Consider the following 25,892-nt stretch of genomic DNA (forward strand, 5'->3'; position numbering starts at 1 on the left):
TGGGCCGTACGCGGCCCCCTGAGGCCATTTATCTGGCCCCCACTGCACTTCCAGAAGGGGCACCTCTTTCATTGGTGGTCAGTGAGAGGAGCATAGTTCCCATTGAAATACTGGTCAGTTTGTTGATTTAAATTTACTTGTTCTTTATTTTAAATATTGTATTTGTTCTCATTTTGTTTTTTTACTTTAAAATAAGATATGTGCAGTGTGCATAGGGATTTGTTCATAGTTTTTTTTATAGTCTGGCCCTCCAACGGTCTGAGGGACAGTGAACTGGCCCCCTGTGTAAAAAGTTTGGAGACCCCTGCTCTATATAGAGAGCATTTGCCAAATTGATTTGAACCCACAACCTTGATGAAAGCTCCAGTATCTATTAGCGGGACTGTATATATGAGGGCATACATGGAAGTGTATATATGAGGTTACATGGGACTGTATATGAGGGGATGTTACATGGGACTGTATATGAGGGGATGTTACGTGGAACTGTTTTTATAAGGGGATGTTACGTGGGACTGTATATATGAGGGGTTACATGGGACTGTATATGAAGGGATGTTACGTGGGATTGTATATGAGGGAATGTTACTTGGGACTGTATTTATAAGGGGATGTTATGTTGGGCTGTATATATGAAGGATGTTAGGTGGGACTATATATATGAGGGGGTTATCCTTTTTTATTTAACTTTTTTTTTTAATAAATGTAATTTATTTAAACTTTAAATAAATTCTAATAGTTAGAGTGTCATTTTGGTAGGTGGTGTGCCCCAGGATTTTGTAAATGTAAAAAATGTGCTGCAGCTCAAAAAAGGTTGAAAATCACTGCTCTAGAGGAACAAAGGAGGATGGGGACAAAAAAGTCCGACAAGGAGGGAAGAGACACTGCCTCCCTGCGCAGGACCTGCCCTGGCCTACCACCAGGGCCTGACGCGGCCCAGGAACTGCACTCGTGACTTCTCTCTGACCTTGGCTGTGCTGCCGAAACGTCTGCGAGTACGTCCCCCAGCCTTCTCCTTCCATCACGCGCCATCTGTATACACGTGTCTGGATACGTGAGTGATGGCTGCATTCAATCTACCCCAGCCGCCATGGGAAAGCAGATCCTGTCTGACACGGGACAAGACAGCCGTACTCCCAACATTAAGTAAGTAGCAGACCACGTGCCCTCTGACTCACCTTTTAGCTTCACTTTTCAGATCATCACACAGCTCAACCGTCTCTGTGACACCGACATCTTCTTGGAGACTATCTTCTAATTCTTTGGCACTGTCTTGATTTAAGTTGGTATCTTCTGGATCCACTTTTACTCCTTCTACAGTTCCATTTTCATTGAAATTATCATCATAATTCTAGGTAATAAACATGCATGTATTACAAAATGAGTCTATAATAATACTGGCTTCTGGTAGAGCATCGGCCTGGCATGCAGGAGTCCCGGGTTCGATTCCCGGCCAGGACACACAGGAGAAGCGCCCATCTGCTTCTCCACCCCTCCCCCTCTCCTTCCCTCCCGCAGCCAAGGCTACATTGGAGCAAAGTTGGCCCGGGCACTGAGGATGGCTCTGTGGCCTCTGCCTCAGGCGCTAGAATGGCTCTGATTGTGGCAGAGCGACGCCCCAAGATGGGCAGAGCATTGCCCCCTGGTGGGCATGCCGGTGGATCCCGGTCGGGCGCATGCAGGAGTCTGTCTGACTGCCTCCCTGTTTCCAACTTCGGAAAAATACAAAAAATAATAATAATAATAATAATACTGGCTTCTTATGTTATGTTGACAAATAGTTGTAATATATAATAATAATAATAATGTCCTCTGCATTCTTGTTGGAGTATATTTTCAGGTAATAAAAAGAAGCAGATAATTTTTTAAAAATGGATACTCATTACAAAAAGACTTAGTGAAAAAGTAAAAACAACGGATTATAAACAACACAGTTTCTGAAATACCACACCAATACCATCAAAATATCTACTAAGTTTTTTTTTTTGTTTTTGTTTTTTCCTGAAGCTGGAAACGGGGAGAGACAGTCAGACAGACTCCCGCATGCGCCCGACCAGGATCCACCCGGCACGCCCACCATGGGCAACGCTCTACCCACCAGGGGGCGATGCTCTGCCCCTCCGGGGCGTCGCTCTGCCGTGACCAGAGCCACTCTAGCGCCTGGGGCAGAGGCCAAGGAGCCATCCCCAGCGCCCGGGCCATCCTTGCTCCAATGGAGCCATGGCTGCGGGAGGGGAAGAGAGAGACAGAGAGGAAGGAGGGGGGGGTGGAGAAGCAAATGGGCGCTTCTCCTATGTGCCCTGGCCGGGATTCGAACCCGGGTCCCCCGCACTCCAGGCTGACGCTCTACCACTGAGCCAACCGGCCAGGGCCTGAATATCTACTAAGTTTTAAGTTCAAGATTTGTGTTTTTTTGCAGTTAGTTTTATCTTTAAAACATGTCCCATGGATGGTGTTTTGAGGACTGTGTTCAAAAGTTTCTTGGATTGATTTTTCCTTTCTGTCAGCCAGGGTCATCTGTGAGCTTACGTTCAATTTCAGTTTAGGAGTTTTCTTTTACAGAAAACTTATAAAATTTTGTTGGCTTATAAAATTTTTTTTGGACCATACAGAAAACTCCCCATCTGATGTTTCACAATTGTCAGCATTTTCTGCTTCCTGCTCTTTAATCTACCTGTGCATGTCTCATACAACCTTCCCCTTCAGAAAGAACTCAGGAAGTACACAGTGCTACACACACACATGTAGGTCTGCACTGGGCTTCTCCCTGATAGAATCAGGAACCACAAACAAGAAGTATTACCAAGGAATAATAGAGAAAAACTGGGGTGGTCAACTGAAGCATCTTCATTGCTAAGAGTATAAATACGTGTGTTTATTATTCAGTATTAATTATCAGTCAGTCCTTCATGACCCGAGAGGAGATGGGCTTGGCTAGGTGGCAGTTCTTCCTCTCCTCATTCCGTCTCTACCTCGTGGTTCTGGCACACAAGCAGAGAGAGGGCTCGGAACTAACGACTACACCGTCTTGGTGGAAGATGGTATGAGTCATTTTGTAAGAGGAATGTACAACTTAACGTGGTTTTGTAATTGAAGCAAAAAGTTCCAAGTCACGATTTTAACAGTAGCTAACTTGTACATAAATCATTTTTGGCATATGGAACAGATAAAAATGATCAAGTATATTATCACCATTTGGATAAACAAAATCTAAAGTTTTATGAAAAATTATTAGTGTACTACCTAGATTTTGTTAAAAACAATTTCAGTTATTAAAAAAACTACATTTAATATTTAATAATATAATTAGATTATATGAAAATGGCATAGAAATCAATTTCATTCCCTTTAGAACCACCAAATATCCTTAGTAAAATAGACAAGTTCGTTTTGTTTTTAATAGGTTCAAAAACATCCAGAAGGTTGTGCTACACACATATATCTACATAATACCTTTTGATGTAAAAATACAGTCAGCCCTCTGTATCTGCGGGTTTTACATCCTTGATTCCAACCAGCTGGACGGGAAGCGGCAGACACAGAGGGCAGACTGTATACTCTGTCTCATGCTATTCTATTTAAGGGACTTGAGCATCCATGGATTTTGGTGTCTGCAGGGGGTCCTGGAACCAATCCCCCAGAGACACCAAGAGGGACTGTAATTCTTGATTGTGGACTCCGGATATGAAATATCTAAACTACTTAAATTTATAAATAATATCAACCTTCTTCCAATAATCACAATCATTGCAAGTTTCTAGCCAAATATTCCTTCTGTAAAATTTCAATTTGCAGATGTCATGTGTCCAGATATTTTTTTAATAGGGTCACTCAGCTAATTTGTATTGGTGGAATTCCACATGCAAAATTTTTAAACATACAGACAATACTAATTAAATAAATTAGCTACATACATATACGGGGGAGCTAAAAAAAGAAAATATTTTTAACTCCTTTTAATAATTTTATAATCTATATGAATATAGAGAAAAAGTCCCTCTCCTTAATACAGATGATACTGAATAAGCAAGAGACCTACAATCTGTATTTGATATTTAACATTAACAAAACTTTTTAACATACCTGCACTGATTTCTGTTTCTTTTTCTTCTGTTTTTTAGAAAGCCTAAGAACAAATAAAAATCAAAATGTCGAATCAAATACTTGACCTATGAAGACTTATGAAGAAGAAAAATGCTCAAACACTAGTGATACAGAGAAGTAAAATATTAAAATTATTTAATATTATTAAGCATTCAAAGGAAAAGAAAATGTTCACATAATCATTTTAGAAAATTGTAAGTGGTTCAATTGACAGTAATTAGCATATAAATTATTTATGTATAACACTACTTTTAAATATAGTCATAATATAGCCTGTAAAAATTGTACTTGACATCCTGCAGAAAAGATTAGCATAACGGAATAACTTCTCTGCAATAAAACGGCACTAAAATGCAATCTCTCAGTGTGATAAGTGTGTCTGTGACGTTTTTAAGAGTACTTTTGTTTTGGTGCATCCTCCATTTCCTCCTCAGAATTGGCATTCAGTAGATTTTCATCAGTCTGAGATCCTGAAAAATTTTCTTCCTCCTTCTCCAACTGCTGTTTTAACAAGGCAACCATTTCCCGATGCTTCTTGGATTTCTCGTGATTCTTCATGCTGAAAGAACAATCCAACGTGAGTACCTGCAACAGAATCATGTCAGGTATGCCCAACAGTGTCGCTGGCCAAGTGCAACCAAGTTAAAATTTACTCTTTTCTGACTACGCAGAACGTTAGTGATGCTACAGAGAGAACAGACCTGTCGGGACTTCTTAGGCCTATGGACGCTGGAAGCCTAGGACACTGCTTTCTCCTGCATAGCTTCTCCCTACTTATTTTTTTCTCAAGTTCACTATTATTTTTACTTTCTAATTCTTAAAATTCAAGCCTTGTTTCCACTCATCATTTGCCAAATGTTTACATATTCCAGGTTGTGCCATGGGCCACGAGGGATCACTGGGAAATTACAAAACATTCTAACTTTAAAAGGAAGACAATGTCTGAGAGTATTTCACCTCCTTCTGCTATCTCAACAGCTGTCTTTCACCTTCCCAAGAGGGGTCTCCCTTCTGACTCCCACTCCCTGTAGTGAGTGCAGACACACCTCCGCTGTAAACTCCGTGCTCGCAGACCACTACGCAGCGCTCCACACAACAGAGCCCATGACACTGAAGCAGCGGGAGCCACAGACTGGAAGGGACCACCCTGTGGATCTGTCAATTTCATCCACCTGCACTCACTTCCATTTCCGGTCTGGACTGCTACTCTTCTTCCCCACGAACATTCTCCTTCAGGTCAAGGTTACTTGAGAAACTAGAACATTTTGTACTAGAAAGTGCTCAAAAATACAATTGGGACGTGTCACAAGGACACGGAGCCAGGCTGAAGGAACGCTCAGTAACACTGCTAGAGAAATGTGAGCACAGAAAGTGCAACAATGAACTATAAAATATAAACCACTGACAACATTCAGACAGGTGAAGGGGGCAGCGGGGACCCTTGTTTAAGGCAGAAAGCCAACTGAACACTAAGGATGCAGGAGCATGAGCACCAAAAAGGCCTCACTGTGAGACCTTCCTAGTGCAGCTGGTGCAAGCGGAAGAGCTCAGCGGGGGCTCAATCCAGGAGGAACCCCTGATAGGGAGTGAGATGCTCGAATAGCTTCCAAGTGTCTCGCACAGATGAAATAAGCTGTAAGAAAAAATTTGCTGCAAGGGAAAAAATACTGACTTCACGGTAGGAAAACTGGACAGCGCCTTGATTTGGCGCCCAGGGATCACTGCCAGACCAGCGAGGGGCAGACCGGCTATGTGCCTCCAGGTGTGACACCCTGCGGGCTACAGCTTTATGTGGTGTCCCGGCTGGGCAGACACAACTTGAACCCAATCATGAAGAAACAGACCCAAAATGAGAAAAACTCTACCAAAAATATTTTAGGAACCTGGCTGGTAGCTCAGTTGGTTAGAGCGTCACCCTGATATGCAAAAGTTGTGAGTTCTATCCCCATTACGGGAACATACAAGAATCAACCAAAATACAAGAATATGTAAATAAGTGGAACAACAAATCGATGTTTCTCTCTTTTTCTCTAAAATCAATAAATTAAAAAAAAAAAACAGTAAAATTTAAAAAAATATATTTTAAAGGGCCAATATTCTGAAATATCAATGGCATAGACAAGGGAATTGGCCCAGATTCAATGAGACAATGAATGCAGGACCTAACCCTAGACTGGGTCCTGTATCGAGTGAGAAAGAGGCTGTACAGGACATTAATAAAAGGTCACATGATCAAAGTGGAATGTGGGCAGTAAAGGAGATAAAAGGACCATATCAGTGTTATAACTTTCCCCAAGTTGACAGCTGTATTCTGATCATAAAGAATAGAGAATGTCCTTATTCTTAAATAGGTCACTGACTCTCAAATTATTCAGGAAGAAACTGTGTTGCGAGAGAGAATAAGCACACACAAATGGGGAAAATTGTGAGCAACGGGTGAACCGTGAACCGGGTACTCTACATTCTAGTCTTGCAACTTGCCTATAATTTGACATTGTTTCCAAATAATAATTTTATTTATATATTTTTTATTTATTTTTTTTGTGTGTATTTTTCTGAAGTTGGAAACGGGGAGGCAGTCAGACTCCCGCATACGCCCAACTGGGATCCACCCGGCACGCCCACCAGGGGGCGATGCTCTGCCCATCTGGGGCGTTGCTCTGTTACAACCAGAGCCATTCTAGCACCTGAGGCAGAAGCCACAGAGCCATCCTCAGCGCCCGGGCCAACTTTGCTCCAATGGAGCCTTGGCTGCAGGAGGGGAAGAGAGAGACAGAGAGGAAGGAGAGGGGGAGGGGTGGAGAAGCAGATGGGCACTTCCCGTGTGTGTGCCCTGGCCAGGAATTGAATCCGGGACTCCTGCATGCCAGGCCGATGCTCTACCACTGAGCCAACTGGCCAGGGCCTAAACAATAATTTTAACTCTCTCACTGTTGCTTTTGTTTTCCTGCTTGTTTCTGCTCCACCTCTCCCCACTTCTCTTACTGCTCTTGGGGGGCACAGAGTGAGACCACTTCCGATGCCCACACCCTCCTTCTCATCCTTTGGTCTCCTTCCTCTTCTCTTTACTGCACGTGTTTTGCTTCCTTTTCCCTTGCTGATTCTACATTTTCCCCCACATTATTTCTATTCTTTAAGAGTATCAATTTTAATTATTTTTCTTCACCACTGTTCCCATAAGATAAAGTCTTTCTATTCAGCAAATGTCCCCATAGCAGGACACATTCATAGTTCCTAGGTTGGCAGCAATGGTCTGTATGTGTGATGACTGGAAGTGAGTCTGCCACCAGCAACAGAGATCATTAGCTCTGGTCCAGCCTCCTTGCCCGTGTGACTATGTCCTCCTTGCCAAAAACAGCAACATTTCTTTCTAAAGACCGCACTGAAAATTGGTACAACAGGCTTAACAGCTGGTGCAAATTATTCTTCCCCCTCTAGAGAGAAATCCCCCAAGATGACATGAGGGGACTAGTGAGCAGCTATGACCGGCATCTTCTCTTTAGGACTTTCAAAGCGTTACACTTCGCCTCAGAACAAAAGGTGAGTTCAAAGATACTAAACGTACGCCTTTTCAGTCTTGAAAGACTTATCACACGCTGGGCAGTACAGTCCTTCATAAAGCTCTGCGTCCTCGGCCTCCTCGCTCTCCTTCCCTGCAAGGAGGAAGCCTACAGTAAGAAGCCTGTTTGATTAGAGCACATCTCTTTAGTGTATTTAAAGTTGCACACATATTAGAAATAAAATGTTTATTTCCTTACCAAAAAGCCCCCAAATTATTGTATCAGAATTTCAGTTGGCCCTTAAAAGCAGCACTAAATTATAAGAGATAAATAAATCACTTTACCTTTCAAGTTCTTTTCATAAGTCTACCAGAAGACAAAAAAATTCTCAAAATTCTAGGAATGAGCTGTTCAGAAAATTAAATGTCACTTCCGTAGTTTTACCACAAAGCAGTTTTCTCAACAAAGTTTTTTTTAGTTTATCTCTTGAGCAAGATTTGGTTAAAACACATAACTGTAATCCACTCTTAAATGCTTAAATAAACTTAGCTTATAACATTCTATCATTATTAGGTCATGAAATTGTTATTATGTGTGAAGTTTAACATTGTCTTTACAGGCAATGTCAAAGTTTTTATAAGCTTGAAGATTCATTACAATGAAATAATTACTATCAATATACAGTAATCCAAAAATCTAAGCAACAAAAAAGTGCAATAAAGTCTTTGCACAATACCATGTTCTATCTTTATAAGGGGTTTATTATGGGATCAATAAAGATCTCAAGGCATCACTTCTATAGTCTACAGCAGTGATTTTCAACCTTTGTTTCTCACGCACTCATAAACTAATTACTAAAGAAAAAGGGGCCCTGACCTCTTCTTTTTTAGTAACTAATTTATTTGTGTCATGAGATGAAAATGGTTGTATTTAGTCAGGGGCACTAACCTTAGTAATTAGTGTGTGTTTGTGCTATGAAAAAAAAAAGGTTGAAAATCACTGGACAGAATGGTTCTTTATAAAAAGTGATGTTAATATGACTCTGAAGAACACGCTTGTTAAAATTATAAATGGTCAAAATACACCCCATGTTTAGTATATGGAATTATTTTCCATTTATGTATATACTTTCAATATATTATATACATAAAATAAACTTTGATTATTCAAATAGTTAATAAGAAATGCTAAATTTGAAGCTAAAACTGGACCTGAAAATGGTCATATGCTCCCAGACATACACCACAGCTTCTCAGGGTCTTAGTTTCTTCCTCAGTAAAGTGCAGCTGATTCTATGAGCAAAACCTGCATTTAAGGGCTATTGTCAGAGAATCAATAAAGATCTTGTATGTGCCTGACCTGTGGTGGTGCAGGGGATAAAACATCAACCTGGAATGCTTTGGTAGCTAGCTGGTTTGAAACTCAAGCTTGCCCGGTCAAGACACAGAAGAGAAGCAACTACTATGAGTTGATGCTTCCCACCCCCCTTATTTTGTCTCTTTAAAATCAATAAATAAAATCTTTAAAAAAATAAACGATCTTATATGTGAAAGCATTTTATAAATTGTAAAATTGCATAAATACACCACCTCACATTTAGAGAGTGCTTTGTAATTTTCAAAGCACTTTCATACATATTTTTATTCATTAATAAAAAAATGTCATTTCCTTTCTTTTTTTCTTTTTACTTAGGGGGGGGGAGGCAGAGAAAGAGACTCCCGTATGCCCCCCAACCAGGATCCACCCAGCAATCCCCCTACAGAGCGATATTCTGCCCATCTGGGACCAGTGCTCTGTTGCTTGGCAACTGAGCTATTTCAGTGCCTGAGGCGAGGCCATAGAGCCACCCTCATCACTCTGGACCAAACTGCTCAAATCATTCAAGCCATGGCTGCAGGAGGGGAGGGGCGAGAGAGAGAGAGACAGAAGAGGGAAGGGTAGAGAAGCTGATGGTCACTTCTCCTGTGTGCCGACTGGGAATTGAACTTGGTACTTCCAAATGCCGAGCTAATGCTCTACCTCTGAGCCAACAGGCCAGGGCCAAAATTTCATTTCCTAATCTTTTTGAATAAAGAAATAAAAGTCTGTCATTTTATCATTTGGTCCATTAATCTGAAAAAGCACATTTGTAAATATTTCAGCACTCTGAGAACTCTTCTACAAAGTCAGAAACAAAAGAATTTACATATACCACACCAGCTCCTATACAATACCAGCTTTTCTGTAAAGAGCTGCTATTAAAACTAGACCTACTGTTGTTTAGCTGCCATTTTTTTAAAAACCAGTCTATTAATATGCCCACTTGTCAATCTATTTATACAGCCAGAAGCACAAACTGTTTAAAATGTGGTCAGAAAGAGTTTGTTAATCAAATTACCAAAATTAGACTACTTCAATAGACTACCTTTCCTTGGCCTATACAACACTGCTTTTCATCTTCATTATCTGCCACATTTAAATATTGGGAGATGTCACATAAAATCCAGATTCTCAGTTTCACTTAGACAGCAAGCCAACTGTGAACTCTGGGTGTTCCACAGGTCCACCTCCCTGGCCCATTCCGTTCGTTGCCTGGGCCCTTTCCTGGCACCTGGAGCAGACTGAGGGCGCCCCTCTGCACAGAAACACTGACTTTCTAAAGGTTCCCAATGAATGGGAGAAGTTACCATCCTGTCCGTCTCTGAGCTCTCGGTCCTCCACTTCGCTTTCATCCGAGCCGTCTCCGAACTCCCTCTCGTAGCGCGCCTCCATCTCCCGCAGCTCCCTCTCCAGGTCGGCCACCGTCATCCAGCTCTGCTCTTTGTACTGCTCCGCCAGTCTGGGCACAAACACGGGCTCTGTGGGGTACTCACTCCCGGGGCTTCCAGTCACATCCCCACACAGAGCCCCCTCCCAGCCCTCAATGCTCACAACTTAGCAAGTGCGCCCAGTGCGATCACTTTAAATCTGTTAGCAGCTGTGTTGGTTTGAATTGTTTAACTAGATAATGGATCTTAACACATAAAACTCTTAATAGCTTACTAAAAGTCTTCAAGTGATTTTAAGTTGTGTCAAGTAAAGTACTAATGTTCAAAAGATGAGAGTTGGGACAGTAGAACGTCTACAATAACTCAAAGACAACAAAACTTGGAAGGCACTAAAACGGGTAGTCAACCTTTTTATACCTACCGCCCACTTTTGTATCTCTGTTAGTAGTAAAATTTTCTAACCGCCCATCAGTTCCACAGTAATGGTAATTTATAAAGTAGGGAAGTAACTTTACTTTATAAAATTTATAAAGCAGAGTTACAGCAAGTTAAAGCATATAATAATAATTACTTACCAAGTATATACTTTATGTTGGATTTTCACTAAGTTTGGCAGAATAAATCTTTATAAAACAACTTACTATAATGAAATCTATCTTTTTATTTATACTTTGGTTGCTCCGCTACCGCCCACCATGAAAGCTGGAACGCCCACTAGTGGGCGGTAAGGATCAGGTTGACTACCACTGCACTAAAATGACCTGCATGAGTATTTTGACAAAGAGGCAGTGCTGCATGGTGGTTAAGGCACAGGTGCTGGACTGGCTTCCTGGATCCAGGCCCTGTCCAGGTGATTTACTGGCCATGTGACCTTGGGCTGGTCTGCCCCGTTTCCTCTAGGATGAGAACAGGACCAGAACTTCCTCCCAGAACTGTCATGAGGAACGCTCTGAGAGTGAGGCCTGCACAGAGTGGGAGTTCAGACTGTTACACTTGCAAATCTGTAAAGGATCGCAAGTACAAAGGGTCTCAGGAGAAAAACATCCCATTCAAAAACAACTTCTATTCACAGACTATGAAACCACTGAACAGTGTCAGGATTGGGAAAAAAAGGCAACAGCAGCAGCCCGGATGATGATTAAGCCCAACGAGAAAGCAGCCCGCAGGCACCTGCCGAGCTTCCTCGACCCCGCGCCGTGCACAGGAGGCCCGGGCCTGCACTATGCACCTTGCCTGCCTCAGCTTCTGCTGCCGCCGCATCTCCTCAGCCTTCCTCGCCTTCTGAGCGTTCTGCTCCTCCACCAGCCTCCGGTGAGCCTGCACTCTCTTATCTCTTTTCCGAATGAAAGCTACCAGCTGTCGCACGAGCTCATTCTTCTCCTTCCTTGCTTTGTCTCGCATCTTTTTGTTTTCCTTCTCCATGGCGCGTTTCTCCCAGCGGTTGGACGCTTGTCGGGTATCGTATTCCTCTTTCCAAGAGAAGTTCTTCTGAGTGCAGAAACTCTGCCAATAAGCGTAGAAAGGATGAACCACCTAGTGACAAAGAAAACAGGTAAAATGCTAGTTTTTTATTTTGACTTTTTTAGGAAGGCAGCAAATACGAGTGATGCAAAACATCTTTTGTCCTTCATATACTGCTCACAAAAATTAGGGGATATTTCAAAATGAATATGAAGCAATTTAATGTCCCCTAATTTTTGTGAACAGTATATTTAAAAGATTACTATTAATCAAATAAGAAGTCAATCCTTCTAAAGCTTTAACAAAATAAATCACTCTTTGGCATAAATTTAACATGCAAATTAATGGGATGGGACCATGGTCATTTAGTAGGGAAATGAGTAACGGGGGACGTTACCAGGAAGGAAGAGAGAGGGAGAAAGTCATAAGACAGGATCAAGAACTAGAACCCATTGTTTTTATTTTTTTTATAATTTTTCTTTAAGATTTTATTTATTCGTTTTAGAGAGGAGAGAGAGAGAGAGAGGAAGAGTGAGAGAGAGAAGGGAGGAGCAGGAAGCATCAACTCCCATATGTGCCTTGACCAGGGCAGCCAGGGCCTCAAACCAGTGACCTCAGTGTTCCAGGTCGCCACTTTATCCACTGCGCCACCACAGGTAGGCCTAGAATCCATTGTTTTTAAATAAAGAACTAGGGAAAGGACACACTGGTCATCACTAAGTGTAAACGGCAATGTGTTCACCATGTCGTAGTCACTCTGCGAGTCTCCAAACGATGGGAAATCCTCGGCATTCCCTTCCAACACCAATTCTAGTTCTTCCTTCGCAATCATTTTAAAAACATTCCGATACACCGTATAAAAGCCCTAAAAATCAGGTAACAGATAACAGAAACACAATTCTTAATACTTGATGGTCTAATTACAGAATACAACTTTAAAATAAAATATGAAAAACCTGACTGTTAAAGGGTTACAAAGCCCTGGCTAGTGGTAGAGCGTCGGCCTGGCGTGCAGGAGTCCTGGGTTCGATTCCCGGCCAGGGCACACAGGAGAAGCGCCCATCTGCTTCTCCACCCCTCCCCCTCTCCTTCCCCTCTGTCTCTCTCTTCCCCTCCCATAGCCAAGGCTCCATGGAGTGGGATTGGCCCAGACGCTGAGGATGGCTCTGTGGCCTCTGCCTCAGGTGCTGGAATGGCTCTGGTTGCAACAGAGCAACGCCCCGGATGGGCAGAGCATCACCCCCTGGTGGGCATGCCGGGTGGATCCCGGTCGGGCGCATGCGGGAATCTGTCTGACTGCCTCCTCGTTTCCAACTTCAGAAAAATACAAAAAAAAAAAAAAAAAAAGGGTTACAGCCCCAAGCTCTGTCACTGAAGTACACCAAGGTTTCAGATGGAGGGTAATCTTTTAACATGCTGACAGTTCAAATATGAAGGCAATGTTTTCAAAATGAACACTGTTTCCCTTTCTATAATAGAATTCTGTGTATATGAGAGTCTTACTGATGTGCTCAGTAAGAACTGATAAGGGAGTGCCTTTCTTACCTTGTCGTCATCTCCGTAACCCGAGTAACAGGCCACAGTGAAGTAGTGGAGCAAGTCGACACTGTCATCCTGATAGTCTCCATCAAGCCCGCCTTTGAGCAGAGCCTCCCTATGATTATCATACCTAAACAGGCAAAACAGCACCATCAGTGAAGGCTACATATGTAAGAATTCAACAGGAATTTTTACTCTGAAATAGCCAAAATGTTATGATTGTACATTTTTTTTTTTTTTTTTTTTTTTTCATTTTTCTTAAGCTGGAAACAGGGAGAGACAGTCAGACAGACTCCCGCATGCGCCCGACCGGGATCCACCCGGCACGCCCACCAGGGGCGACGCTCTGCCCACCAGGGGGCGATGCTCTGCCCATCCTGGGCGTCGCCATGTTGCGACCAGAGCCACTCTAGCACCTGAGGCAGAGGTCACAGAGCCATCCCCAGCGCCCGGGTCATCTTTGCTCCAATGGAGCCTTGGCTGCGGGAGGGGAAGAGAGAGACAGAGAGGAAAGCGCGGCGGAAGGGTGGAGAAGCAAATGGGCGCTTCTCCTGTGTGCCCTGGCCGGGAATCGAACCCGGGTCCTCCGCACGCTAGGCAGACACTCTACCGCTGAGCCAACCGGCCAGGGCCTGATTGTACATTTTAATGTGTTCAACCCACAACCAAAAAAGATTAAGAAAAAAATCAACATGAAAAGATAATCTCACAAAATTGCTGGTTAAAACTATGACTACAACTTCTGTCATACTCTAGTATGAGTACTGTTCTACAGTACGAGCTCTTGTGTGCATGGTTAATTACACATTTGGGATCTGAGAATTTACCAAAGTAAGACTCCTGCTATGTTTATGTAAATAATCTAGTAGCTTCATACATGCAATCACCCCACACAATAACTCTGCCAAGTCAGTTGTCATCCCCGTTTGATATATCGGGAAGTTGAAGCTCAGTGACACTGAATAACCTGCTGTCCATAATCATAAAGCCACTAAGCAGCAAAGCTAGAATTCCAAACCAGGTCCCCCTGCGCCGGGAAGACTGTGCTGCCTCCCAGTCAGTGCACAATACTGCTTCCAAACAAGAGGCAGGAGATTTAACTAAAGAGACAGGGAGTCCTCGGGATGGGAAAACAAACTAAGATGAAGAGACGGGGCTAAAGCAAAAGGAAATCAGGAAAGACTCCAAAATTTCTGAAAGGGAAACAAAAGCATTTCCAAGGCCAGCTCTCCAAGTTCCGTGGGTCCTCCCAAGGAACTCCAGGATTCTCTGATTTCCATATAAAAGACAGTTTTCTAAGAACTGTCTTTACTGCCTTTTCCTCCTGACCGCCCACTGTGGCCATGACATTTGCCAGTACAGAGGGCCAGCACTGCAGTGTGAGCACCCACCTGCTCTCTGAACAGCAGGGTCTGGCAGTTCTGTCAGGGCGAAACACCTATTCCTTTGTGGCACAAACTTCATCAAGACTGAAAACTCAGACTTCCCAACATAGAACTTGTTTGGAAATGATACTAAATTACAAGGTCATCATTAGTAAAATTATCCGTCATAGATGGAGAAGCTTAACTCAATTTCTTTATATAAGTAGTTGTAGGGAAAATATTATAATTCTTGCATTAAAACACCATATTCATTTTTTAAGGACAAGTCAACCTTCTTCCTTATCTGACATCAGGAAATTGCTCAGATACCAAAGAGACTATATTTAATGAGAAGTCACTTTATAAGTACCAAAATGAAAACTATCTAATATTGCCAACCTTTCCCTTTTATCAGCTATAAAATCAGAGTGGGAGTAAACATCTCTAAGTTCCTTCCTCCCCAAATACTGCATCTGATATAACAAGTAGCTGACAGAAGCCTCAGAGCACAGCAAAAAACATTAATGGATTACATTTTTTTTTAAACCCTCCATTGACAGTTCTTCCCAACAAAATAAACCAGGATGAGGGACAGCGCAATGCTCACCATGCTCTTTCCTGAGGGTCACTCAAAACTTCATATGCTGCTTGGATTAATTTAAATTGTTCTGCCGCTTCCACTGCATTATCCAGATTTTTATCTGTTAAAATAAATTCAGAGAAATTTAGTCATCAGAAAAATAGAGAACAAAAATCTAAAAGGACCTCTTCCCATGACAAACGCCATAAATAGATGAGGAGTGCATATAACAAAGGAAAACAACTAGGGAAAAGCAAAGAGATGCTGGATGACAGCTGATAATCAGCATCTAAGTATCACTTGAGGAGAAACTTGATGCTTTTCCCTACGCCTGGGTGTTTCATTGAGCACTCAATCTGGACATCCACAAATGGGAGACCCTGAGTAGTATATGTCATCTTTTTGGGAGAAATAATACATATATAATCAGGAAAAACTGTTATTTAGTGTTAGATTATATTTACTGTTCACAATGTCTTTAAGTTTTTCTTCCTTATCAACATATACTAAAATAAGTCTCATAAAGTTTAAAAAAGACATACTAATTGTTCTTCCCTTAGCGGTGCTTCCTTAACCATGGAATTGAGAAAGCATCTTTGCCTCAGGGTGGCTGCCAGCTTCCATGATGGTCCCCAGGCACCCCCACCTCCCGGCATTCACACCCTGTGTGTTTGGTCCCTTCCCCGTCACCAGGGTGGTATGTGACACCAGCAGCAGGCAGAAGTGAGAAGAGATGACATAGAACGGCGCTTGTCAGTTTTCATCTTGGGCTCTCATTCTCTCTTGGATCTCTCAGGGAGTAGCCAGCTGCCACAGCATGACAGCACTCAGGTGGCCTATGGAGCAGCCACGTAGGGCAGATGGAGTCCTCTGGCCCGCGGCCACCAAGACAACTGAGGCCTGCCAATATCATGTGAGTGAGCCGGAATGGGTCCCCCAAACAGTGCAATACAACCTCCTGGAAACCCTGATCCTCAAAAACTGTGAGTCCATACAATGAATGTCAGCAGTATTTGTTGTATTAAGCCAGGGGTTCCCAAACTACGGCCCGTGGGCCACATGCGGCCCCCTGAGGCCATTTATCCGGCCCCCGCCGCACTTCTGGAAGGGGCACCTCTTTCATTGGTGGTCAGTGAGAGGAGCACATTGACCATCTCATTAGCCAAAAGCAGGCCCATAATTCCCATTGAAATACTGGTCAGTTTGTTGATTTAAATTTACTTGTTCTTTATTTTAAATATTGTATTTGTTCCCATTTTGTTTTTTTACTTTAAAATAAGATATGTGCAGTGTGCATAGGGATTTGTTTATAGTTTTTTTTATAGTCTGGCCCTCTAGCGGTCTGAGGGACAGTGAACTGGCCCCCTGTGTAAAAAGTTTGGGGACCCCTGTATTAAGCCCTAAGTTTCTGGTAATTTGTTACATAGCAATACATAACTAATATACTCAGAATATAAAATCTTTTGGATATTATTGAGCACACCTGAGTTCTTTAAGCTACAACTCAGTAGTTTGCCCTCTAAGAGGCTTGAAGAAACTATGAAGAACACGCACTCCCTGCAAACAGCCTGGCACCTTACAACAAAGGCCCTGGAGTGCGTCCTCCCTCCCCCACTCAGGTACTATCACCTGGCCCCCATGTCCTTCAAGGAGGTCTGCTCAATGGCTCACACTGACAATATTTTCTCAAGTGCAGCAATTTGCTATAGCTCCTTTTGCTAAAATGCTTTAACATAAAAACTTTCAATGTTCTAGAATCACGGCCCCTTAGAACTGAAAGGACAAAAACGTCCTCCGTGAGAAGTACAAGGCGAGCCTAAATCCACTCCCACAGTGCAGCCTCCTGAAGACAGCCAGTGGGCGATTTCCATGCCCAATTCCCCTGCGGACTGAACGAACACTACTCCCTCTCAGCACAACATCACCCTGTTTCAAATGCATCAAAGACAGGCACCAACAGGCAAAGAGCTCCCATCTCTTCCTTTTCCTTTTTGTACCCCTCTACTTTGCATCACTATAGCTAATTACGCTGGCTTTTAGCAACATCACATAACGTCATTCTGAAATTATAGCTGAAAAAGTTTTAAGTATTTTTCATATTTTTTTCTTTTAAATCACTTTTTATTTTTCAATTAGTTGAAAAACAGTATTATATTAGTTTCTGGTGTCTACCCTAGTGATTAGACATTATATAACTTATTAAGTAATCATCCTGATAAATCTCACACCCATCTGACAGCATGCACATTACATTATTATTGACTATATTCCCTATACTGTACTTTACATCCCTATAACTATTCTGTAACAACCAAGCTGTATTTCCTAATCCCCTCACCTTTCGCCCATGCTCCTCACCCTCTTTCTACTGGCAAGTTAAAATGTTCTCTGTATCTGAGTCTGTTTCTGTTCTGCTTGTGTGTGTGTTTTTAGATTCAATTATTGATTGAATGTGTTTATTGCCATTTTATTGTTCATATTTTTGAATTTTTAATCTTTTCTTTTTCTTCTTCTTCTTGGTTGATGCTTTATCCACTGCGCCACCACAGGTCAGGCTTCTTCTTTTTCTTAAAGAGCCTTGAACATTTCACATAATACTATTTGGTGGTGAAAAACTCCTTTAGCTTTTTCTTGTCTGGGACTCTGTATGTCCTTTCATTCTAAATCATAGCTATGCTGAGTACAGTAATCTTGGTTGTAGGTCCTTACTTTTCATCATTTTGAATATGTTTTAGTTTTATTTTTTTTATTGATTGATTTTAGAGAGAAGTAGGAGAGAGAAGGAGAAAGGGAAAGAGAGAAGTATGCATTTGTTGTTCCACTTCATTGTGCATTCATTGGTTGCTTCAGAATATGTGCCCTGACTGGGGATAGAACCACAACCTTGCTGCTCTGGGATGACACTCATTAACCGACTGCACTAACTGGCCAGGGTTCATTACTTTGAATATTTCTTGTAATTCCCTTCTGGCCTAGAAAGTTTCTGCTGGGAAATCAGCTGACAGTCTTATTGGAGTTCCCTTGTAGGTAACAAGCTGCTCTTTTCTTGCTCCTTTTAAGATTCTCTGTCTTTAACCTTGGGCATTTTAATTAAGATATGTCTTGGTGTGAGCCTCTTTGGGTTCATCTTGTTTGGGACTTGAATGTGTATTTTCTTCACCAGGTTAGGGAAGTTTCCATCATTATTTTTTCAAATGTTTTCAATTTCTTGCTTTCTCTCTTCTCTTTCCGGCACCCCATGATGCAAACGTTGGCTGGGAGGGGATGAAGGAGGGACATCAGAAAAGGAACAATGGCCTTTCCAGCACTTTTGTCTGGCAGAAAGCTGCCCCTCAGCTCTCACCCGATGCCAGACAATTCAGTTCCTCACTGCATGTCCTTGGTTCCTTTCAAGCTACTGCCCCAGTTCTGGAACTCATAAGGACAAAGTCAGAGTTAAGTCCATGCACAGGCCCCTGAGAGATACTGCCTGGGACTCCAGTAGCCCAGTCTCCTGCAGCTTCAATCCTTGCTGGTTCTTACAGCCACAAGTTATGAGGACTTCTGTTCCCAGCACTGGAACCCTAGGTTTGGAGGCCTCGTGTGAGGCTTTCCCCTCAGGGGAGACCTCTGCAGTGAAGATTTCCCTCCCAATTTTTATCCACCACACAGGTGTTTGGGAATAGCCCTGTTCCTCATCTCTACCCCTCCAACCAGTCTCAATGTGGCTTCTTGTTTAGATCCCTAGTTGGAGGACGTTCACTCCAGCTAGATTTCAGGCAGTTCTGAATGATGGTTGTTCTGTAATTGTAATTTTAATGTGGCTGTGGAAGGATTCAAGTACCACATTTAGCTATGCTGCCATCTTGACCAAAAGTCCATTTTTGACAAGCTAACTGATGACTGTATAATGGATTTATTCCATTCTGTGGCGGACACTAAAGATTACATCACCCAGTGCCCTTCCCCCTTTTCTTTTACAGCCTTGACTAGGGAGGCTAGAGCAAGTATTTTACCTCATCCAGCCTCATTTGCTGCTAGGAATAGCCATGTGGCACAGTTCTGACCAATGAGATCGTCTAGTAGTGTATTTTCTTTCCTTCTCCTTTCTTCTCGTCTTCCATGTGGATGCAACTGCTGCAGCTTTAGCAGCCATCTTCAGACCATGAAGGGAAAAACCAAGAGATTCACAGTGGTGTTACTGAACCATTGAAACAATGTGAGCAGGTACCTACCTCCAAGCCTTCTTGTTGTGGGGGGGGGGGGGAACCTCCTTAATTTAAGCCACTGTGGTTTTCTGTTATTTTCAACTAATACTACCAAATTCTATCTTGTTGTGGCACTGTGGCAATGGGGCTTCAGGAAGTACAGGAGGTCACTCAGTGCCCTATTATAATTATTTTAGATTTCCATTACACTCTGTGACAGACACTACTAGTTGCCTATCCAGTATCTAGCCTCTTCTTTCTCACAAAACTGACTTTATTCACAGTGGCAATGTACTCAGTTAAAAATTCACCTCCCTCGATTTTCTTGAAGTTGGGTTATCAGGTGAGCCAGTGCTAGCCAATCAGATATGAGCACATGTCCACAAAGCGAAGCTTCCCAGGAAAGGCTTTGTATTCCAGATGAAAAGGTCAGGCTTTGTGGCACTCACTTAGGTCCTTAACCCATTCCCTGTGTCCAGCCCAATGCCAGGATATTATCATGCCTGCAGGTGAATTATGAGGCTTGAAGCAGAGACTGCTAGTTCATCTCTTTTTCCAGGAATAACCGAACTCTGATCCAGGGTAGGTACCTCGTACCAAAATAGACTCCATTTCCCAGTATTCTTTGAAGCTTAGGCATGATCATGTGACTATGCTATTAAAGTATTCTATGACAGCTTTATAAGACTCTTCCTTAAAAGGCAAGTAGCACACAATCTATCCCTGCTTCATGCCCTCCTCTTCCATTCTGCTGCCTGGGAGCCCCAGCTGCCACCTTGGACGATGAGAGGGCCCATCTCAGAGTTGCTGAGCAGAGAGTGGAAGGGCCTTGTGGAGGAGACCTGCTATACTGGGGCTCCCCTGCCTATCTCTGCACCTCCATAACAGAGAGCAATAAATGTCCATCTTTGAAGCTAAAATTCTTACTCTTGGTGTAAAGACTCAAGCCTTATGGTCAGAATGCTGGGGCAGGTCCTTGAACGTTTCATCAAGTAGCTAGAACTACTAAGATGGGCCAACTCTGGATTTCTTGTTATGTGAGATAAATGAAAAGACCTTGGTTTGACCAGTCCAGCCAGCTTCCTGTCACATGCAGCTAAACACAATACTGATATGCCTTGAAGGTGACAGTCCAGCTAAAATAGTCATGATTTCTGTCTTCATCCAATCACTATTTTGTCAGATTAAAAAAAGAAAAGAAAAGAAAGAGAGCACAATTCAAATGAAAGCAGAATGGCAGAAAAAGCTAGCAGAACAAAAAAGGGGACTGTTTGGGGGTGATAGGTGGGTGGTTCTTTGTTGTGTTTCTCCCACTCCTTTCTTTCCTCCCCCAAAGAAGTTTGAAGAAAGTTAAAGCTTTTAAACACATAAAACCTATTAATGCACCACCTAAAAATAAAATCTAATCTCTTACTGAAACTTCTTTCTTAAATAATTTCTTCAATCTGCCATACAAGCTTTTTATTTCACTTAAATATACCTGACCTGGTTGACCAGGTTGAACTGAGATCTAAAAGCATGAGGGCAAGAAGTTAAAAAGTACTAACTTAAGCCATGGAAAGCCCACCTAATTTAAATGCAAAAGCCGTAGGTATTGCAAATCCAGTCATCCAGGTTTAAAAGGCATTCACATTATTCTTTGTGCTTTTCTCTTCATCCACTATGCTCTCTTCCACTCCCTCCCAAACCTGTTTACAATGCCTTCTGGAAAATTCCATGGATCTAGCCTTTTAAGCCCTGTCTTGACTGAGGCCAGTAGGTTTCCTGTGAACAATGCTTCCCTCTCAGACACCATCAGCCACAGCCTTCACAAGGCAGCTCTGGTGCTGGAGCTGGCGTCCTCCTGGCCACCGATCCTTTACTCGCCCCTGAAGACAAACTAGAATTCTTCCAAGATCATTTGGCAATCCCACCTTCTTCCCGTCCTCACTGTCTACTCATCCCAACCACTGCCTCTTACCCACTGAGGCTTTTGGCACTTGGCTCAGTCTCCATCTCTAGGTCCTATTCATCATCCTGAGTGACTTCAGCATAGCCGGACCTCCTGATCTCACTACTTCCAACTGCCTGCTCCAATTCACTCTCTTCACTACAGCCAGAGATAGTTGAAAAACACAAACCTATCACCTCCCCTGCTTCCAATTTTTCAATGGTTTCCTGATGCCCTTAGGTTAAAACCCAGTCTACCAATCCAGTTCACCACAGCCTTCAAGACCTGACTCCTACCTACCTGGCCCTGCTCACATCTCTCCCCTGCCTGGATTCTGTTTTCTCTTGACTCCCCTACCTGTCTTCTCTGTATTCTCACTTTAGGGGCTGTACATCTATCCCACTCACACATAAACCCAGTCTAAGTCAGGTCCATGTGCTCATAAGCATCTATTATTTGCCCTCATACTGTCCTTATCTCACCAGCTAGAAACTGCCTGTCTCCTCAGTGTTACCTTGAAGGCTGCATGTGCCAGCAGGACAGGGACCACTCCTGTCTCGTTCACAGAGTACAGTGCTTGGGGAATAGTCATCAGATGAATTACTGAAAACTTGCTGTTGGTCAAATAAGTTTATAAAATATGATGTTTATGTTTGCTTACTTATAGTTTGCATTGGGGGCTGGGCAACATCAGGTATATGTGGGTCTGAAATTGCAAATTACTTTCCTGTTTGGAAAGGCCATTGTTTTGCTAATGTATGCTGGAAGAGAAAGAAGCCAGGTTTTGCAGGGAGATTAGAGAGAATGCAGAGTGCTGAAGAAGCCAGTTTGTGCAGAGAGGAGAAGGTGTGCAGATGGGGAACCAGAGCCGAGAGGCTTTTGAGCTCCGCTGAGACTGGTGGGGCTTTTGATTCTAGGAGAAACCGGAGAAGAATTCTCCTGGTTGTGGAACCGGAGAATGTGTCAGTGGCTTTGGGAGCCCTGAGTCCTCATTCGCCTGTGTGAGACTTGAATGACTGTTGATTGATTCTACAGGAAATTATTCTCATGTCCTCAAAATAAATAAGGGTATTTTATCTTCCTTTTTTACAATAAAGCACGGGTAGCCTTTCTGCTTGAGGTACATATTATTCTTGGAAGCAAAGTCCATATGTTAACCTCAGCACCATACCCTTGCACATGGAATGAAATTAAACATTTGCTGAATGACAGACTAATGAGTTAATATAAATACACCAGCAAAGCACATCAAAGTGATGCATCTTCTGGGAGAGTATTTACCTCTTAAATGTGTAAGCATCTTCAAACCAAAAGATATTCAGGACGCTATGAATTATGACATTCAGAGAAGATATTCACGTTTGGTTACTAACAGGTTTGGTTTCAAAGTAGTTAACTAATATTTTAGTAATACTTGCAAATTTCTTCTTTGCACTGATTTCCAGTTAATCACCAGATCTGGAAATTTTTCCCTAACATCATCTCTTCAGTAGGTCTTACCCTTCCGACTGACCCGGAGCCTCACTTGGGCCCTTACTTTCCCAGGGTGGCTCTGCCTGACTTCTGTTCCAACCTCTCTTCAATCCTCTTAGTTGCTTTAATAGTTCCTTCCAAAGACATCTTAATAAAACTAGCTTCAACTCTCCATTATTGGAAAAACCAATTTCACAGTCCTTAGCCTAAGAGTCAAGGCCCTTTATAATCTAATCTGAAAACTACTACTCAAAAAAGATTACCATATTTTTTCACTGCATAAGACGCACCTGACCAGAAGACACGCCTAGGGTTTTATGGAGAAAAATAAGAAAAAAAATATTCTGAACCAAATGGTGTGCTAAAATATTCAATGAAATACTGTTATTTCCCCCTCCACTTTTTTTGGGGAGGGAAAGTGCATCTTACAGAGTGAAAATATGGTAATACTATCATCAAAATTATATGTACACTTGGTCAAAAGCATTAATGCTCTTCCTCACACCTTCCCACCCAGAAAGTCACAAATTCCTAACTTTCTTCTAATTCCTAACTTGATTATATCCATTGTGCTAATTTGTTTGCACTTGTATTTAAATTTTCATGTGCGTAAGGCATGGTTTCCCAGCAGCAAGTCTGAGGTCTCGGTCTGAGCATTTCAGAATCTACAGTATAGTGACTTGCATATACTGGAGACTCTAGAAACGTGCTATTGATCAGTGCTCGTGGGAAAGTCTCTTCTAAACCTCAAAAAAACTGAAATTTAATTCCTGTCTTAGTTCCCCAGTCCGGAAGATCATACCACCGCACAAAAGTCACACAGGTCTGGACCAAAACCAAATAAAACATTAAAATGAAGCATACTTAGAAGTAAACATGCAAACTCCACTAGTGAACAGTGATACTAGATCCTCTTTCTTCATTTCCATGAGACGAGAACCGTAAATTACACTTAAGCAGCAGAGATTCCGCGTTCAAGTGATGCTCAGCCAGGAAAAGCCCGGGGAACGTGAGCAGCAGGGGACTCCGCACCAGACGAGCCAGAGGCAGGACTGGGGTAAGAACTCCCGACTCCTCCCCCCTCCCTGGTGTAGGCGAAGGAGTGGCAAGAGCAAGTGAAGTCGCAAGAATGTTGCCTTGCCCCAGCAAGTGGCAATGTGGGAACCGCGTGGACAGGTGGGGTGGGGGCTGGGGAGGGGTGGGGTGCCGGGAGCCTGAGTGAAGCTTGGGGGCGGAGGGCGGCGTCCCCCGCGGGCTGTGGGGGAGAAGTCGTTCGCTGGGAGCCCCGCGCAGGGGCCACCTGCCGGGGACCGGAGCCGGACGGGTAGGTCGAGGCACAGGCAGGTTCTCAGAGTTACTCCGGGACGAGGGGTGAAAGAGGTCGCGAGGCCGGGGACAGCGAGGGACCGCGGCGACCAGGAGTAGTTACCCGGGTGCCATTTCAGAGCCAGCTTCCGATAGGCCTTCCTGAGCTCCTCCTCGCTGGCGTCGCGCCGCACCCCCAGCGCCTCGTAGTGACACTTCATCGCCCGGCCGGTCGGGGCGCCGGGACCGGGGCCCGGGGCGGGGCCGAGACCCGGGCCCGGGCCGGAGTGGTGGCGGCGACGCTGACGGTCCTGTCCTTCCGCGGGAGCCCGGCGCCCGCACTGGGCTAACCAGCGAGCGCGGCGACGGCGGCGGCGGCGCGGGTCGGCGGAAGCGCGCGGTGGACACCGGCGGCGCGGGCTGCGGCACGCGGATACGCGGAGGGGGCGGTGCCGGCGGGCGCGGCTCCGCATGGGAGGAGGGCGGGATCTGTGCCGGAAAAGGACTAGCGGGCGGGAGGCGGGGCCGCGGTGAGGAGGCGTGGCGAGGCGGGCGGGAGGCGGGGCCACGGCGGGTGTCATTGTGAGGGGCACAGAGGGCAGTGTGAGTGCCACCACCTGGGCAGCCGTCCCGAGGGCTGAGATAGAAGAAGATATTGGATCACATCTTGTGGCTAATTTCTTAATTGAGCCTCATTTTTACAGACGAGGCAACTCACGTCCGAAGGAAGTACAGTAGACCAGTGGTTGGTTGACTCAAGCCTCTGCAACTAACCAATGGCAGGATTTGGTTGGACCAATAAATTTTTTTAACTCTTCAGTTCCCTTCAACTGCCACTTAATAAGATCTCTAACATTTTCTATTTTGATCAATATGCATGAGGAATAACAGGGAATCACTGAAACTGAAACAATTTTAGGGAAGCATCAACACTTTTTAAAGTAACACTACATGTTTCACCAGCAATATGGATAAAATTGTGCTGACCCATCTATCCATCACTTTTTAATCCTAACTTTCTGGCCTCTAAGCCTACATTTCCAAGATTGGTTTAGATTAAGTATACAGTTAAGGCATAGTTTTTAAATAGGATTTCCTTGATCTGACTTAACAGATATACTGTATTATGGGATGGAAGATCTGTACAGTTGCTCCAAATAATTTAAGGTATCAATTGTATCCTAATTGTCACTAAATTGCATCAATACACCAATGTTTCACTGCAATATGGAATGTTTACATACATCAACTATTAGGAGTAGGTAATATTTGTCAACTGTGGCTGGAGAAAGGTTGGCTCTGCAACCTCTATTGTACAGGCTTAGGGTACACAAAGTTTGGGGCCTTGTAAGATTGTCCCTTATTCTCTAATATCCTCCCTGCATAATCAAAACAAACCAGCTCTAAACCTCGTTTCTCCACAGTACTGTCCAATGAAATCTCTACTCAGAATTCATACACTTGCCTGTTTTCCTGAGAAGATCAGCTGTGATTTGAAAGTAGGTAATATGCCTGACCAGTGCTGGCACAGTGGATAAAGCGGCCCCTGGAATACTTAAGTCTCTGGTTCAAAACCCTAGGCTTGCCGGGTCAAGGCACAAACTAGAAGCAACTACTGAGTTGATGCTTCCTGCTCCTGCCACCCCCACCACCCGCCTCTCTCTCCTCAAAAAAAAAAAAAAAAGTAATGCATATGAATTGA

General features: G+C 43.4%; 1 protein-coding gene across 1 annotated transcript in view; it reads right to left on the reverse strand.

The window, feature by feature from the left end:
• DNAJC21 (DnaJ heat shock protein family (Hsp40) member C21) overlaps nt 1-24,644 on the reverse strand; it is a 29,306-nt gene extending 4,662 nt beyond the window's left edge. Inside the window, exons 1-10 of the mRNA XM_066373633.1 lie at nt 24,315-24,644; nt 15,323-15,416; nt 13,358-13,481; nt 12,555-12,677; nt 11,580-11,884; nt 10,271-10,422; nt 7,670-7,757; nt 4,505-4,663; nt 4,084-4,126; nt 1,179-1,351 (exon numbers count right to left, since the gene is read on the reverse strand). Of these exons, the coding sequence (XP_066229730.1) occupies nt 1,179-1,351; nt 4,084-4,126; nt 4,505-4,663; nt 7,670-7,757; nt 10,271-10,422; nt 11,580-11,884; nt 12,555-12,677; nt 13,358-13,481; nt 15,323-15,416; nt 24,315-24,411 (1,358 nt within the window). The 5' untranslated portion in view covers nt 24,412-24,644. The remainder of the gene's footprint in view (nt 1-1,178; nt 1,352-4,083; nt 4,127-4,504; nt 4,664-7,669; nt 7,758-10,270; nt 10,423-11,579; nt 11,885-12,554; nt 12,678-13,357; nt 13,482-15,322; nt 15,417-24,314) is intronic.
• Between the last annotated feature and the right edge of the window lie 1,248 nt (nt 24,645-25,892).

This window comes from Saccopteryx leptura, chromosome 1, assembly GCF_036850995.1.
Source record: "Saccopteryx leptura isolate mSacLep1 chromosome 1, mSacLep1_pri_phased_curated, whole genome shotgun sequence".
NCBI classification, from domain to species: domain Eukaryota; kingdom Metazoa; phylum Chordata; class Mammalia; order Chiroptera; family Emballonuridae; genus Saccopteryx; species Saccopteryx leptura.